The 15367-nt window shown below is 46.9% G+C and overlaps 1 protein-coding gene across 1 annotated transcript in view; it reads right to left on the bottom strand.

Moving 5' to 3' along the window:
* Positions 1-226: 226 nt before the first annotated feature.
* The window catches only part of LOC122394878 (headcase protein-like), a 169214-nt gene continuing 154073 nt past the window's right edge, over positions 227-15367 (bottom strand). The window contains exons 3-5 of the mRNA XM_043392064.1: positions 6254-6442; positions 5784-5969; positions 227-5308 (exon numbers count right to left, since the gene is read on the bottom strand). Of these exons, the coding sequence (XP_043247999.1) occupies positions 5135-5308; positions 5784-5969; positions 6254-6442 (549 nt within the window). The 3' untranslated portion in view covers positions 227-5134. The remainder of the gene's footprint in view (positions 5309-5783; positions 5970-6253; positions 6443-15367) is intronic.

Raw genomic sequence — 15367 nt, 5'->3', positions numbered from 1 at the left:
CGTTTATGTATACACCTATAGTTGTCTAGCACAGCTGTAAAGAGAACCTTACATACTAAGACACAAAAAGAAAACCGATATCCTTAATCATAGACTTCTATAATAATATTTCATATTTGCTTTCATATATATAATATTTATATATATATTTTGTCTCCTTAGATTATTTAAACCGCGTGAAAAGAACTCCTCGAAGAACAACCGATATATAAATTGCAGGATAAAATTTTCACTTCTCACCTCCCTTTCTATCACTAGAACGACTCTCGTACCGCTCGACGACGCGATCCCTCCCCCTGGAAAGTTCTTCCGGACGGAGAGGACTCGCGGCGACGAGCGACGAGCACAATATTAACCGAGTTAGAGCCGAGTCTCTAAAAACATTCAACGAAATTCAAGGATATCTCTTTGGGCGTCGGCCAAAAGCTGGGACCGACGGTCGAAATGAGGGAAGTGTTCCTTAACTAACGTCCGAAAACCGTCGTTCCATAAACTTACTTATTTTATCGATGATTTCAAACCTTCGCCATATTCTCTTCTCCCATAATGACTATATGCTAAACTCTATTCATAGTTCAACCACTCATAACCTCTCTCCGATTCCGTCCTCAAGACCTCCCCTCTATTCTTCCATTTTTGCTTCGTATCTCTGCGTCGTAACCGCTTCTGTACGCTCACCCTTCGCAGCGTACAACCCTTATATCCCACCCCCTCTCAACGTGCCATAGATGTGCTATCCCATTAATTATCATTAGAAGGTTCACGGACACGATATTTACGACGATCGATAAATTCGGATCCCGGCGGTACCCGTGGGACGCGGCCACCGATTTATCCCGGAAATTTTCATCGTCTCCACAGCTGCTGGGGATGATTCTACGCGGCGTCCTCACGGGTGCCTCCGGGTTTCCCTCGTTTATAAAAAACACACTGACATAGAAAACGATTCGCCGGAGTCGAGGTCGCGGACGGGGACCGGGTCGAGGATCCAGGAGGATCTCTATTCTCGTCGATTGCTCCCAGGGATGCGTGGATCGAGGTAGATTCTTCAACTGGGACGCATATCGTCTTCTCGATCGCTCGATCTCCCACCGGGCGACCCGACTCCCGATCGTTCGACGACGATCCGGCGGAACGGTAGAAAATCGTTACAGCGACTTTTTTATTCGGAATAAAAAAAAGGTTAGCTTATCGTTTAAATCGTTAGCCTTAGCAACTACAGAGCGAGTCGGGGACCGAGATTCACGATTCCCTCGATATACGTCGAAACTGACTAATTTTTCATTTTATACAAATCGAACCCCCACAGGTGCCTCGAAACGCGCGGGCCCCGTTCGGCGATCCGATCGTCGTTCCCAGCCGATTTCGCGGAAATTACAATTGGGAGGGGAGGGGGAGGAGGAAGGAGGGGGGGCTCGTGTATCCGACGATCGAGGCACCGATGTCCCGGTCGCGCGATCGATTCTCTCGCGAAAGGAACTCTCTTTCTCTGTCTTGGCTCCGGACACGATCGTTCCCTTTCCCCTCGGTTCCTGCGTCATCGAGACCTGAGATAGGAACTGAAAAAGGGAGCACGATGACGAAAGTCGTTCGAAAAATGTCTCTCGCCCTCGCGCGGCGCCTCGCCGCTTGCCTCTTTGCTTATCGACGAGCGCGAGGACCGCGCGGCCTGTGAAAAATTGAAAACGGTAGGGAGTACCCCAAAAAGGTGCGTTTCTCCGCAATTCCTTTTTCTCGCGTCTATCGTGAGGGTTTCGCGTAAAAAAATCCGCGAGCAATTTTACCAAGGTCCAGGGGAGGGACGAGGGGAACTGCAACCGAACATCTCGACTCGCTGGACCGCGAAAAACGATACTCGCCCGAGCTGAAGATTCCTAGCGAAACCGAGCACGATCTACCTCTCTCTCTCTTTATTCGTCTACTCGCAAAACACGCTCGGTAGAACCGAGCCCGAGTCTTCGAAACGACCGAAATTGTCGGTCACCGGTCTTTCTCCCGTATATTTGGCACTCTGAGAAAAACGCGCGAAACGATTTTCTTGTCCGCGCCTCTGTATCAGCTCCGATTAACTGTTTTTTTTTTTTTTTTGGCTACCCTTTGCGTTCGTTTATTTTCTCTTCTCTCACTTTTTCCCTTTTTAATCCCTCGTGGCTCTCGCACTCGCACTCTTTCCATCATTTTCGCCCCCATCGCGTTCCGCACCTTCCGTCTCGATCTATCCACTTGTAGATTAAATCATAGTGCTCGGTTTTTGGCGAATAGCGCGCTGGCTCCTTCCAAACGTCCAATTTCTCCAAGCTTTACACGTGTATTCGTAGAGGCGATTGCTCTAATACGGTGATAACGATCCACGAACTGGATTAGAATCCTCTTTCATGCGTACGATAAAGCGTTTAGAAAGAAAATATAATGCGACTGTGTGCAATAAAGAAAATAAAAAGTAGCTCGTGTTGGGGCAACCGACCCTAGCATACTTTTGGCTGCAATTTCCGGTCCTCTTCGGTAACAAAAATAGCTAAAAGCAAATAAGAAAATCACGGAACGATCGTAAGAGAAACGAGAAAACGTGCAATTTTAAATAATAATATACACTGGTATGGAAAAGAAAAGCTCACACGTTGAATGCACGTTTATTCGTTCCACCTAGTTACCGTTTCCGTAATTTTATCAATTTATAGAAATCTTTTTACCAAATACGATCAAAATCGCGGCCAAAAGCGTCGTGAGTAAAGCTTGTTTCAAGATTTCTAATATGACTTGGTAATTTCAACGCTTTCGATTTATTTCATTTCACCAAACTTTGTACCACTAGTTTCGAACTTTCCAGGAATTTGAAAAGACGTTAAAAAGAAGTTCCGGACAACCTTTGCTCGACGGATCGAAGGAGCCTAGGCGCGGGTTCGCGGATCCTCGCTAAAACTCTACGGGACTTATATAATCTTCTAAATACACTTCCCGACGTATAATGGATTAAGTATACTTTTAAATCGAAGTAACGTAAAGAAGGTACACGATCGACTATACTACCTTGGGAAACGGTGGGCGGTCTGTTTGTGGGACGGCCGCTATTGATGGACAGCAACGACCAGCATCGCCAGAAAAAACGAAGATTTCTTTTCTTTTCTCGCGTACGATCACTCGCACGATCTTTGTCACCAAACATTTGGTTCTCACTCCCACTTAATTACGTATTTACACTGGCTACTTCGGACGCCCAAGGCTTTCAGCCCTTCGAGGACAATCGGAAGCAAAACAAAGGGAAATCTAGGACACGGAGAAAGTAAACAAAAATTGGTATTCTTCCTGAGCCCAGGACCAGAACGAAAAAAAACTTTCACACGATTTTGGAAACCTCGAAACGGAAATTAAAATTGCCATTTTCGAAACAGGAATATTCGAACGATCAGACCGCGTCGTGAAAAATAAACAAAAAGGTTTGATTTTCAGGGGAGGATCTCGAAGGCGGAAAATCGCTGGGCGCCCGGCCGATCAACGTGAAACCCATCGAATGAGTCGTAGATCCTTAAACAAAATCAACATGGCCGCCGTAAACGTATAAACTAATAAAATGTAAAAAAAACAACGTTCTCGATTATCTAAGTAACAAACGATAGTTCATATCTCTTCCCCCTTTTCGTTCAAAGTGGCCTTTCGTTTCATTTTTTTTTCTTTTTTTTTTTACTTTTGCTTTTTATACATATATAACCTACGATAATAAGGGGAAGCCTGATCCTTTTTTTTTTTCTGCGTCTAATGTCGTTCTAATAATATTCTGTGTGCTCGTATTTTTTTTCCTTTTGTGATCCATTTTTTTCCCCCCGGTCAACGCAATTCGACTATGGGGATGGACGAGGGACGATCGTTGCGTTTCACTGGTTAGCTTTTCGTTTCGAACTTCACCGGGCAACTCCCCGACGCGAAACCAAAGACGTATCGACGGCGCGACGCGTTCGTTTTTTTTTTTTTTTTGTTTTTTAAAACTAATTTCCCATAGTTCCTTAAGCTAACAACGACGATATAAAGACTACCACCCACACCCGTTCGAAAGAATACCGACTAATTTTCCAATTAATTTACAAACGCCTATACCCTACTACGTCCTAAACATTTTCCTACGAGAAAAACAAACACGGAACTCGCGCGCACAATCACTAAACCAAGAATTCCTAAATAAGATTTCGCTAACTTAAAACTGGACTTTACAACGGACAGGATTGTCCTGGGATTTTGTTGCCAGGGACGGGCAAAATTCTCGTACGGACAGAAACGATACACTCTTTCGATGCAAGGTGATCCGAATCGTGCAACCGAAGCGCGTAGTTTCTGTTCGTTGTTCGTTGAACGAATGAAATTCTGCCCGTACCTGCTCCTTACCAATAATACTGACGATAATATCCTTGCCCCGAATTCACGCCAGGAGCCCTGAAGAAGCTCCTGCGAATCGAGCGCAGCCCGTCGATACATCGTCGGGGCGCGTCCGTGGTCGTCGCCCGGGCGGATCTCTTCGTCGTCCCTCGCTTTGAATTAACGTAGATAAACCCTACCATCAACGTTGGAAAAGAAAAATCTTAAACCTTATCGCTGCTACGGGAGCTCGCCAGGAACGTGACGCTTCCGCTTTCCACTCGACTCCGACCGGGGCCTGATATGGTTTAATCGATGCTGACGCGGCATCGATAACAGATTTTTCCACGACAGAAAACCGAGGAACCAGAGACAACGTTCAATTCCAACGAAAGAATTTAAGGTACTCTAAAATTTGTACTCTGTTTCGAAATTTGTCCTCGAACGGAAGGCGTTCGATATCGATGAAAGAAAAAAATAAATAAAGAAGAGGTATTCTGTCTCCGCGACGGAGGAAAAAAAGAGAATTCTCTTCGCGGCGAAAAGAGTGGAAAGGGAAAGCGCCGTGGACCAGGATATCTTTCAAAAGCTTCAGTTTCTTCGTGTTTTCCTCGATGACGATGATTCCTGTTCCTGATGGAGCCGAAGAGAGAATTAAAAAACGGTCCGACGAGTAGTTGGAGGATTTCTAGAGCAAAGTCGCCCGGAGCAGGGAGATCAGTGGATTGAAGAAGAGGGGACACAGGTCAGTCGCGGTGTTTAGACGCCGGTTAGCTAAATTCCCTAATGGTTACGGCCACTGGCTGTAAAGCTGAAACTGCTCGCGGGTGAAGCAGACCGAGAGCGGCTTCACGAAGTGGGCGTCCACGGATCTGCAATGCGGACAGGCGAAAACGCGACTGTAGTCCGAGTAGAAGTTCAGCCGTTGATGAGGATAGATCAGAGGCTTCTGGCAGCTGTTGCACTGCAACAAACAGGAATTACGTTTTCAAACGTTAATCCGTCGATGGTTGTTTCCGTTTCGTTGAGTTAGAAGCTCTTTCGCCTTGGCTACACGTTCAGAATTATTCAAAGTTTATTGTTTTCAATTGGAATCTTTAATTCGAAGGAAATTTAGATATTTACATTGGTACTTCTAACATGGAAACTTTGCATTTTGAAGTTGTAAAATATCAGACGTCGAAATTTGGACGGTGACTTTATAAATACCGGTACTTATCTGTTCTAATATATCGAGCTCGAATAGACCTACGCGTGCGAGATCTAAATACCGGTAATTGTAAAGGATCTAACGATCTATCGTTGGAATTAGTTGCCCGTTAGGTAGAGAAATGGTTTAACAACTGCTGATTTAGTCGTAGTCGCGTACAACTGTTGAACGCTCAACTTTAACTAAGTACGAGTTCATAAGATGAAGAGTCACGAAATTCGAGACTCACCTTCAGCCGTTCGGTGCAACAGGGCATGGCAGCAAAGATATCGTAGCTGTACATCGTTCCAAGGACTAAGCTGGAACCGTCCCACGGCTGAGTACAGCAACGACAACGCACGGGCTGTCCGCCGCTGCCCTCCAGGCAACTCATGCACACCGCAGACAGGAATTGCGTGCGACCTTCGACCTTCACCTGAAACAAAGAACACCGGGAATCTTGGTTTCATGGTCCTCTTTCGCTTTCGCGCATAGATCGATGAAGATAAGTCTTAAAACCTTCGACTCTGCGTATCGAAATTCACTCGAGTGCCGTGTGGCGATTTTAAGAGGCACAAACTTTGTAATATTACGAATAAAGAAAATATCAAAGCTACTGATGACTCGATCTTTTAGTCCCGAATGTATCTTGAGGTTCAGATTTTTAGATCCTCGACAAATATAGTTTGGAGATGTTAATGTATGAATTTTCGGGCTTACCTCCGCGCAGGCGGGTGAATGCTGCCTCGGGGACAGGAAGAAGGTACCATCGACCAAGGGATACCTGTCGAAAACGAGCATGGGCGCGCGGCAAAGGACGCAGGTCACCCTGGACCATTGCAGCGCGGCTAGCGTCGACAGGATGAAGCATCTGGTGTCGTCGTTGCCGTGATTACCCTCGTCTTCCATCTGCAACAAAGGAAACGAAGCATGAGTCTCGTGTGTCTAAAAGAATTTCTTTCAACGTCTCGCTTTAAGAATATTTTTATAGCTTCTGAGTGTAAAGTCCTGTCACCCAGAAAATTACGAAACATAATTGGAAATATAAAATACAACCCCCCTCCCCCCAGAGTCATCGAATTGTCATACTAGTTTACTTGAAACTGCTTCGAAGTATCGTTCAACTTCGACCAAAGAGGACGCCTAAACTCCAGATCCGAGAGGTTCGATGGAAGTTTGAAACCGTGAGCCGCAGAACGAAGAAACTCGTACAGAGTGGAAAGTGCGAGGAGCTTTGAAATAAAGCTCGGTCAGTGGAAAAGAAGGATCGAGCCTCGAAGGTCAAAGCGAACCATAAAATGTAGTAAAGAGGACTTTCGATCGGAAGAGAAGGCGCGATGGGGGGGCAGTTCGAAATGTCACGTCTTTAATGACGAAGGAAGCAACGATGGGAAAACGCGGGAAAAGGCAGGAAACGCGGGAGGTGGGAAGGCAAAGGTGTAGCACCGGTGGCTAAATAACGAAGCGGGGGCGGCGTGGAAGGGGTTGTAGCAGACTGAGGTTAAGGTCGAGGTAAAAGGTGGAAGGATTTTCTGTCGGCGACGTGGAGGGATACACTCCAGACGAGGCCGTTTATAACCACAGTAAACATCCCCACCTCTCTCTTCTACTTCGAGACTGATCATCGATCATGAGAGCGGAAGAAACGGCGAGACAGAGAGGAGAACAGTGGCGTCTGAAGAAGACAACACCCACTACATGTTCTTCTATGGCTCTGACCTTTTTAACGAGCACATTTACAAATGGTGCGAGTTCATTGGGCTCTGAAATTCTAAAATTCTACAATTTTTGTTTCGTTGAGTTCGCCATTAGACCCTCAGAGGTCTCGAAAAACGTGAGATATCCATTCGAGGGGGGACAAGAGGTTCTTGGTGGGTTCGTGGACGTTGAAGGAACGGAACCACGCATCCATCCATCCGTTCGACCACGGGCAAAGGAGAGACCTCGCGTTCCACCGGCTCGAATAAATAAATTGGATTGGTCTGGCAACTTTTCCAGCCGTTCCGAACTGCAACTGGAAACCGATCGCGCGTGGGTCGAACCCTGGGAGAAGCACTTCAACTTTTTACGAGTTCGATTAGAGGCCCGAGCAGCACGGCCATTGTGCTTGGCTGGTCCGCGATTCTTTTTCACCGCCCACGACGCCTCTCCCTCGCCGACCTCGTCAAGTGTTAAGGATTGGCAAAACGACTGGGGGTTTATGGCGCGGACGTGATTCCTTCGCTATTATTGTTAATATCGAATTGAAAATCCCTGTATCTGCGACTCCAACTCCCCTTGCTCGATAAGAATAACATTTTGCTTACTAAGATAAATGGTTTCCATTCTCGAAATTTGGAAAATAAAATTTATTTGTTATTGTAGCTTCACGAGAAATCTTACGATTCCAAATACGGGCAGCGACGTTAGACTACTTAGATTCTAATTATCGTTAGATGTTTGCCCAAAGCACGTTGAGCGGTCCGCCGAGGGGCTTTCGGACCGTGCAATACGCGAGCCCTCGATTATTGCGGAAAGACCGAGCTCGGACCGGAAACGCCCGCGCGCCAGACCACAGAGACAATTTCCTCAGATACGTAATTAATGTCCCTGGGACCCGGGGGCTTTTAATCGAACCTCTTCTTCGTCCTGCGATTCGACCTCGCCCGGGGGGAGGTGAAAAAGCGACGGAGACAGGGAACGAAGTCCGAAATTGCGCGTACCGAGGGAAACGACCACCGCGATGGAAGTGGATGCGACGTTTAATCACGATCCTCGCGATTCCTCTGTCGCGTCAACGGGGTCTGAACGATGGCTACCCCTGAGAAAACAAAGACGTGGATTCGTCTGTCTGTGACCCTCGTGCCGTCGACTTCGTCGATCGCGAACAGATTGGACGACCAGGGGAAATTCACCTAACCCGATGCAATCGTTTGACGAGTTAGAGTTCAAAGTTTCTTTAGAAAATTGTAATTACAATTTTGTCAATTCTTCCTCGTAAAAAGTATAACAATAGTCAACTAGTTGGATTTAAATTTTTCCCACGAAACTTTCTATGGAAGTTTAAGGTCATCGAAGAATGGAGCGCCGAAAGGAAAAAATGGTACTCGAGACGCGTAGTGAATTTCGACGAACGATCGAAGCGTTAGGATCGAACTGTGGCAATTCGGGCGGAAGCGGAGAGGAACGTTATTGAAAATGCCGACTGGGGTTTTTTTACGCGCTCGGGAGCAATTCGGGAAAGGAGAAGAAACGTAGCGCGGGTGGGAACCGTATATAATCGAGAAAGAGAGAATCCCGGGTGGAAAGTAAAACGTACCACCCGGGGATTTGTCAAGACTCTCCTGCAAGGACGATCTTATTTAGACCTTAACGGCGCAGTCGCGCGTCCATAGGTCCCGGAACGATAAAGCTCGGTTATATAGACGGGCGTAAAATTTGTTACGATCGGCCTCCGTTTGCTTCCGTTTTTGTCCCCGCAATGATACCGTGGGTCATAACAGTCAAAGGCCACGGGGAAAAATGCCGACTGTCTTAATCTTTCCCTTTCCTATTCGATCGCTGGACGAACAAATCAGAATCTTCAATGGGGAAACAATACAACTCTGGTGTGCCTCCTGTGCTCGTCGACAGAGGGCTACGCTCAACCTGTACTTCTCTCGCAAATACTCGACCTACTTGTATATTGTCTGTTATTTTTGTTTCCTTTTATTTATTTCTACGATAGCAAGCTACTACACAGCAATAGTCTTCCAGGAGGAAAAGACTTTGATCTTTACAGGTTTACCAAACGGGGGAGGGCTCTAAGCCCGGAAATCCCGTCTTCTGCCAGACCTAGCATGTCAAACTATTGCTATACAAAAATCACAATCTGTTTCTGCAACAACAGGATCAAAACAGGGTTCCATAAAATGGAGTTTAAAATATTATCGTTCCAAGCGAACTGATAATAATGTTCTAGGGTGGCTCGTGTTTGGCAGGTCTATGTCAGACCACAGGTAGGTCCAGGAAGATACTTTGCCCCAAATCCTAATGTCATAACGGTTCGTCCCTAATCCCGACGTCGCAATCGCCGGGAAACTAATCTGTTACCCCACGGAGTAGAGAATCATCGAACGCTTAATGGATTGCGTACTTTTGATTATTGCCTAACATCGACGTCAGAGTGATCGATAGACGGCCCCGGTAGACGTGCTCGATTATGTCCCTAGCGTCTCTAGTCGACATCAAAAAGAATTCTGACGCCATCAACCTGAGCTTGACAGCTCGTCCAAAGGGGACAAGTCGTTTCTTCGGTCGAAAAGTAACCTTTTCTAGAGAATTTACTCCACTCTCTTCTTGCTATCTATCTGTATACAATTCTTACAGGATGTTTACCCGTATGAAAGTAGTATTAATACACGTCACGCGTCCTCGTAAATACAGGGACGACTGGGTGGAATATATCTTTTCTCGTTTGTCGCGAATATTTAACGCGAGCTCGTCGGATTTACGAGCACCAGGGACAAAGGACGAGCACGGAGGATCGTTGGCGCGCGTCCCGTCGACCGGAAAAAGGAACAGAAACATGCCCCGGGAGCCGGTGCGATATCCGAGCAACTTCTGTCCCAGACTTCCTTTCTTTCGGTCGATCCAGTCGAACGCTAACTTTCTCGTTTTCTTCTACCCCCCGGAACCAAGGGGGCAGCGGAGAATCCTCGGTTGTATCACTCTCGGCGCGAGATGACCCACTGTCGTTCCGACGAGAGCAAAGAAAAGCTCTTTCTTCTCCCTTGTCGTGCTCCTTCGCGCGTGAAAATAATCGATGCCCGGCTCCCGGGAGGATCTCCCAGGACTAAAGACGTCCCTCGTTCCGAGGGCTTAACGCGTTCGTTCACGATCGAGTGGAGATCGCGGGATTATTGACGGGAACGCTCGGGTTCGGAGCCTCGATCCGCTCGTTTCGGCTTGTAACGACGTAATCGTTTACGAACTCACTCGCTGCCGGGATAAAAACTTTTAAACGCGCCGTTTCGTAATTCCGCTCGAAATAATTTTTAAGCGTCGCTTCAGGGTACGAAAATGATCTTATTTAACCCTTAAGTGGACTGTCAATCTCAACTGAATTATTTTACTTGATTTTGATTTTTTTATTTATTCACGGGTTTGTACACTCTTTGATATAATACAGTTGCATAATATGTGTAAAAGTCTCATTAATTGCGTATGTTATGAGATGCAGTATTAGTAATTAATTAGCAAACTAGTATTCTTGATTTTCGTCCTATTTTGGCCTCTAGTGATGACAAGTGATACATTTTTATCAAATTGGTAATTGGAAATCAACTTTCCTTTAAAGTATTCAAAAAATAGTGAATTAATAGAGATTACATAAATTTTCACATATTAAACAATCAATGACCCCCAATGATCCGCTTAAGGGTTAATAATCGCAAATCAAATATATACATAAATAATTATGACATACGAAATGAACCACAGATATTGCTGAAAGAATAAAAGGCATCGATCACGACGAACATATAAATTACTTTATCCTCGGAATCTCGAGTGGCCGTGTCAGGAATTTTGTTGCACCTTTGTCGAGGAACATCTCGATACCGTACGCCACCCCCGTCTCGAGTATCTCCTCGCTGTATATTGCGAATGCCAGGGCGACACGAGTCCTCGATCAAATAGCATTCCATGGAGGAAATTTATTCGTATCCCATTGTCGCGGTATTAATTAATACCGTATTATCCAGGAGCCCCGATATTTGCTCCCTCCGAGTCTAACGCAGACAATAAGACAGTCCTTGGAAACTTTCATCCCCCGATCCTAGCACTCTCCCTCGAGGGAATCCCGGAGAGCGAGGTCCTTTCTTCCTGATGCGGGTGACCCACTGTCGTTCAGCGAAAGGCGAATCGAACAAAGAAACCCTCTTTACGGTGCTCTTCCTCGCGTGAAAATAATCGATGGCGCTTCCAGAACTCCTCTTTTCCTATCCCACCGCGCGCGCGTTCTCCCTTTCTGGTTGCTCGAGCCACGGGAAACAGAGGGGGCGGGGGCGGGGGCGGCTGCTGTCAAGGGGAAACAGAAGGGGACAGATATCGGACGAACAACGCCCGACGGGACTTCTGCGAGTGAAATTGCGGTCCCTAATATTAGTGACATCTGATACGAGGAGACGCGAGAGAGCTTTATCGCGCCACCGGAGGGTGCCCGGGAAAACTATTTTCCTCGCGCGATAACGCGGATGGAGGAATTTTAAACTCGGAGAAAGGGAGGCTGCTGTGGGGGGGGGGCCTCTTCCTTTGTTCGATAAAATTCAATTCCGACGATGTAGCGTCCGATAAGAGCCAGACGACGTCGCCGATGGGAGATACAAGACGCGAACGTACCCCGAATACGCGCCCCCCTGCGATACTCGTTTAATCCACCCCTTCAAACTCTCCACGAATTCCCAATGTTCTAACGTCAGGTGTTATATTCCTCCGAAGAATTAACGAGCGATTTATTTTCACGTTCGGACGAGAAATCCCTTGTCCCCGAACTTTTAAGAAGTTATTACCCGATTTTAAATATATAATTCGTTGCTCCGTGCACTCGGTGAATTAAAAAACTTAATAATAAATGGCTGGAAGTCGGAGCAAACGCAAGAAGGCGGAGCAGCGCGGATCCAGGGAGAAAATGAAGATTTAGTCACGAAGAGATCGCGTGGGAGGGATCCGCAAAGAAGTTTATCCCGCGCGTCAAATGCATTCCGGTTTTCCGCGCGACGGTAAAAGCAAAGAGGCGAGCCGGACAAAGAGGAAGCAGAAAGAAGACCGGGGATAGCGTCGGTGGAGTCGCATTGAGAGGAACATCGTCCGAGAAGCCGACGCGTCTTCCGGGGCGCTTTACAAGATTTTTCCTGGTAATCCCGTAGCTCCTGGTAAGCGGCTTACGCTCTCGCGATTTCCGGGGAGGGACACGGAAAGACGATTACGCGTAATTGCGATCGGGAAAAGGGAAAATGGAATTCGGGATCGCAAACTCTGGGCTTCGCGCGCGGGGCTGATAAAACAAGGCGAGCCGTGTGCTCGCGCGAACACGCTCGAGGGTGTCTCCTTTTCGCTCGTTTCATTTTTCGAGCAGCCCATCTCTCCCGTCAGAGGCGGCCTTTATCGTCGTGTTCCTGCGCACCCTTCCGACGAATTCACCCCTTGCGCGTTAATTATGTATCGCGAGGGGAGAGCCCGAATTTCCTTCGATCGTGCGGTACACGCCTCGTTAAAACGTCGCGTACGGACCTCGATAGAACGCGAAAGGCGGATAGTAACCGTCCCAAAACCTATGGCTCATATTTTACAACCCTCGAATCATAGAAAAGAGAAGCAAAAGTGGGGGAACATTTATAATAAGACGAGCGAACGCAGATTGCGAGGCGAGTCCATTTCTCAGACGAGAGGCTCAGATTGAAAGAGAATAATACCGTTATTAAACACGCGATGAAACTTCGCTCTTACGCAGCATTTAACGAATAATAAATTATAGGGCTCCGCCCGCGAGCACACCTGCCGCCCCTTCGTTGGACCATGAATCATCCACAAATCGTTGATACGAATTTCATTTCAGGATTTCACGCACCGTACACAGGGCTGTACGAGCCGCGAGCACACCTACAACCCGCCGTGGAATTAATTACGAATGCTTTCAGCGATGCGGCACGTGAACGGCAGATAAAGAAATGCATTTTTCATGCACGCTGGAGGGTGGCCCCGCGTATCGTCGCGCGATCACAGAGCGAGAGAAAGAGGGAAGCCTGGCAACAGCCTCGTCAGAAACCCTTCGCGATCCGCGGGAGATAGCTGCGAGTGACTGGCGTCATTGAAACAGTCCCCTGGATACGGCGTCGAGGATGAGGTACCAAAAAGAGAAGCACGCCCGTCCGGAAAGACCGCCTTTATTACGACGGACTCTCGAAACGCATCGATAAAGCCTCGATAGAATTTTTCAAACTTCCGTCATGGCTTCTAACGAGAACGATTTCGAAACGATGATTATTTTCTGCTTTCGGACGCTCCGGTGACCCCTATCAACCCAATTTCGGGCCACTCGAATCGGACAAGTTATTAACGAGATAAATAATTAGCGAAACGAATATTTGCCAGTCGGTGAAATTCGGAAGTTGATCGACAAATTCGATTCGTACCGACGAAACGAGAGCCATCGCGACCAGATAGAATAATAATTACCGTGTTTAGCGTGTTAACGCGAAAAGGGGGGGAGGGGGCTATTTCACGCTCAGCCGTACGAAAAAATTGCACCGACGAGGAAATTTCGCGCAGACCCTCATTAAGCATTACACCAGCAATTTATCAAATTTTTATTCGCATCCTTTTCGCTCGGAACATTTCCTGGCCGACCGGCCAGACAACCGCCGGTTGATCAAAATTAGGGGTAAGAAGGGCTTTTTCGATTTTATTATCTCGATTGCCGGCTCACTGGTCCGCGTTAATCCGGCGGAGGGGTCGATTCCGTTTGACGACAAAAGAGAGGCCCCCTCTTTCGAACCACTCTCTCCCTTGCGTATTAATTGGACAGTCGAAATTAATCCGCAATTCGAGCCAGCAGCGGTTTCTCCCCGGCGAACGCGCGGAAAAAGAACTCTGTATTTTGCATGTCGGTCGAAACTCGATGAAGATATTGTTCGACCCTTACGCGAAAATTGCGCGAAAATCGAACGAATATTTTATTATCCTGCGATATTGTATGAATTACAGAAAAGTGATACAGATTTATACCTCTCTTTTAATAGCAGCACAAAAAATCGTATCGAAAGTGTACGAACCTGCCGTTAATTATAAAAAATAGTTCAGCCTGCTGATTATTCGCCAGAGTTTCGAGGCAAGTTTTAATTGAATCTTGTCTCTCTGTTTTACGATTACGAGGACAGACCGAGCACAGAGATTAATGCTTGGCGTTCGTTCGTCGCGCAGATGCTCACAGCCCGTGCGTTATCGTCGATCGATCCATCAAACTATGAAAATCATTTGTCGCGAGACGCAGGGGGTAACGACGCGACGCGATTAATCGCGACAAAAACGAGCCACGGCCACTTCGAGGAGCGCGCGAACGTTTCATCCGATCGCTCGACAGCCGGTTGATTGATATGTACACGGTCCCGTGTCGGCGACACGCCCGGAGAAATTAAAAACCTTGTCTCTCTATCCTTACGCGGCGAGTGGCAGCGGAAAGTCCCTCCAACCCTCTCTTAGAACTTCGCTGAAACACCGATCAGCGTAAATTCATACGACAGACTTTCGCCCCCGAGGCGACTCACCCTACCCAACGACTATCCATAAAAAATCTCTGTCCCCGCCACTAAAGGAAATTGCAACGGGAGTGGCACCAGACGCGACTATATATCACTTGTTCGTCCCACCGCTGCGCCCCGTTCTGGATCACTGTACCAGCGGACCAACGTCGGGAAGAACAGCGCCCTCGAAGTACCAGGAATGCGACTATACGCGGTGCTCTGCCAACGATTGGCCCACTCTTGCGATACGCCAACATTTTTCCGCGCAGTGTCTTCCAATTTTTGTTTTTATATACAAAGAGAAATCGATCTGTCAAATGAAGAATTATTATTAATACTTTAATCGTGTACTTATGGAGTCGAGTATCAGTATCAGTTATGTCTTAAATATGTATAACACTTATACAATAGGTGACAAGACAAGTCTGTCGTTCAGTGTAATAACGCGTATTAAAAACAGTAAAACTTTGCACGCGTACAGTTTCGAAATTACTCGCTCTTTATCCATAACTAAGCCACTATTGGCAGTGGCAAACCTTCCTCTTTGAAATGGCTTTTGGTTTTCGTCGATCCG

Source organism: Colletes gigas, unplaced genomic scaffold (genome assembly GCF_013123115.1).
Source record: "Colletes gigas isolate AHSC1104 unplaced genomic scaffold, ASM1312311v1 Colletes_gigas_Sc00004, whole genome shotgun sequence".
In the NCBI taxonomy this organism is placed as follows: Eukaryota; Metazoa; Arthropoda; class Insecta; order Hymenoptera; family Colletidae; genus Colletes; species Colletes gigas.
Note: the sequence above shows the minus strand (reverse complement) of the source record. Positions and strands in the feature narration are given on the sequence as shown.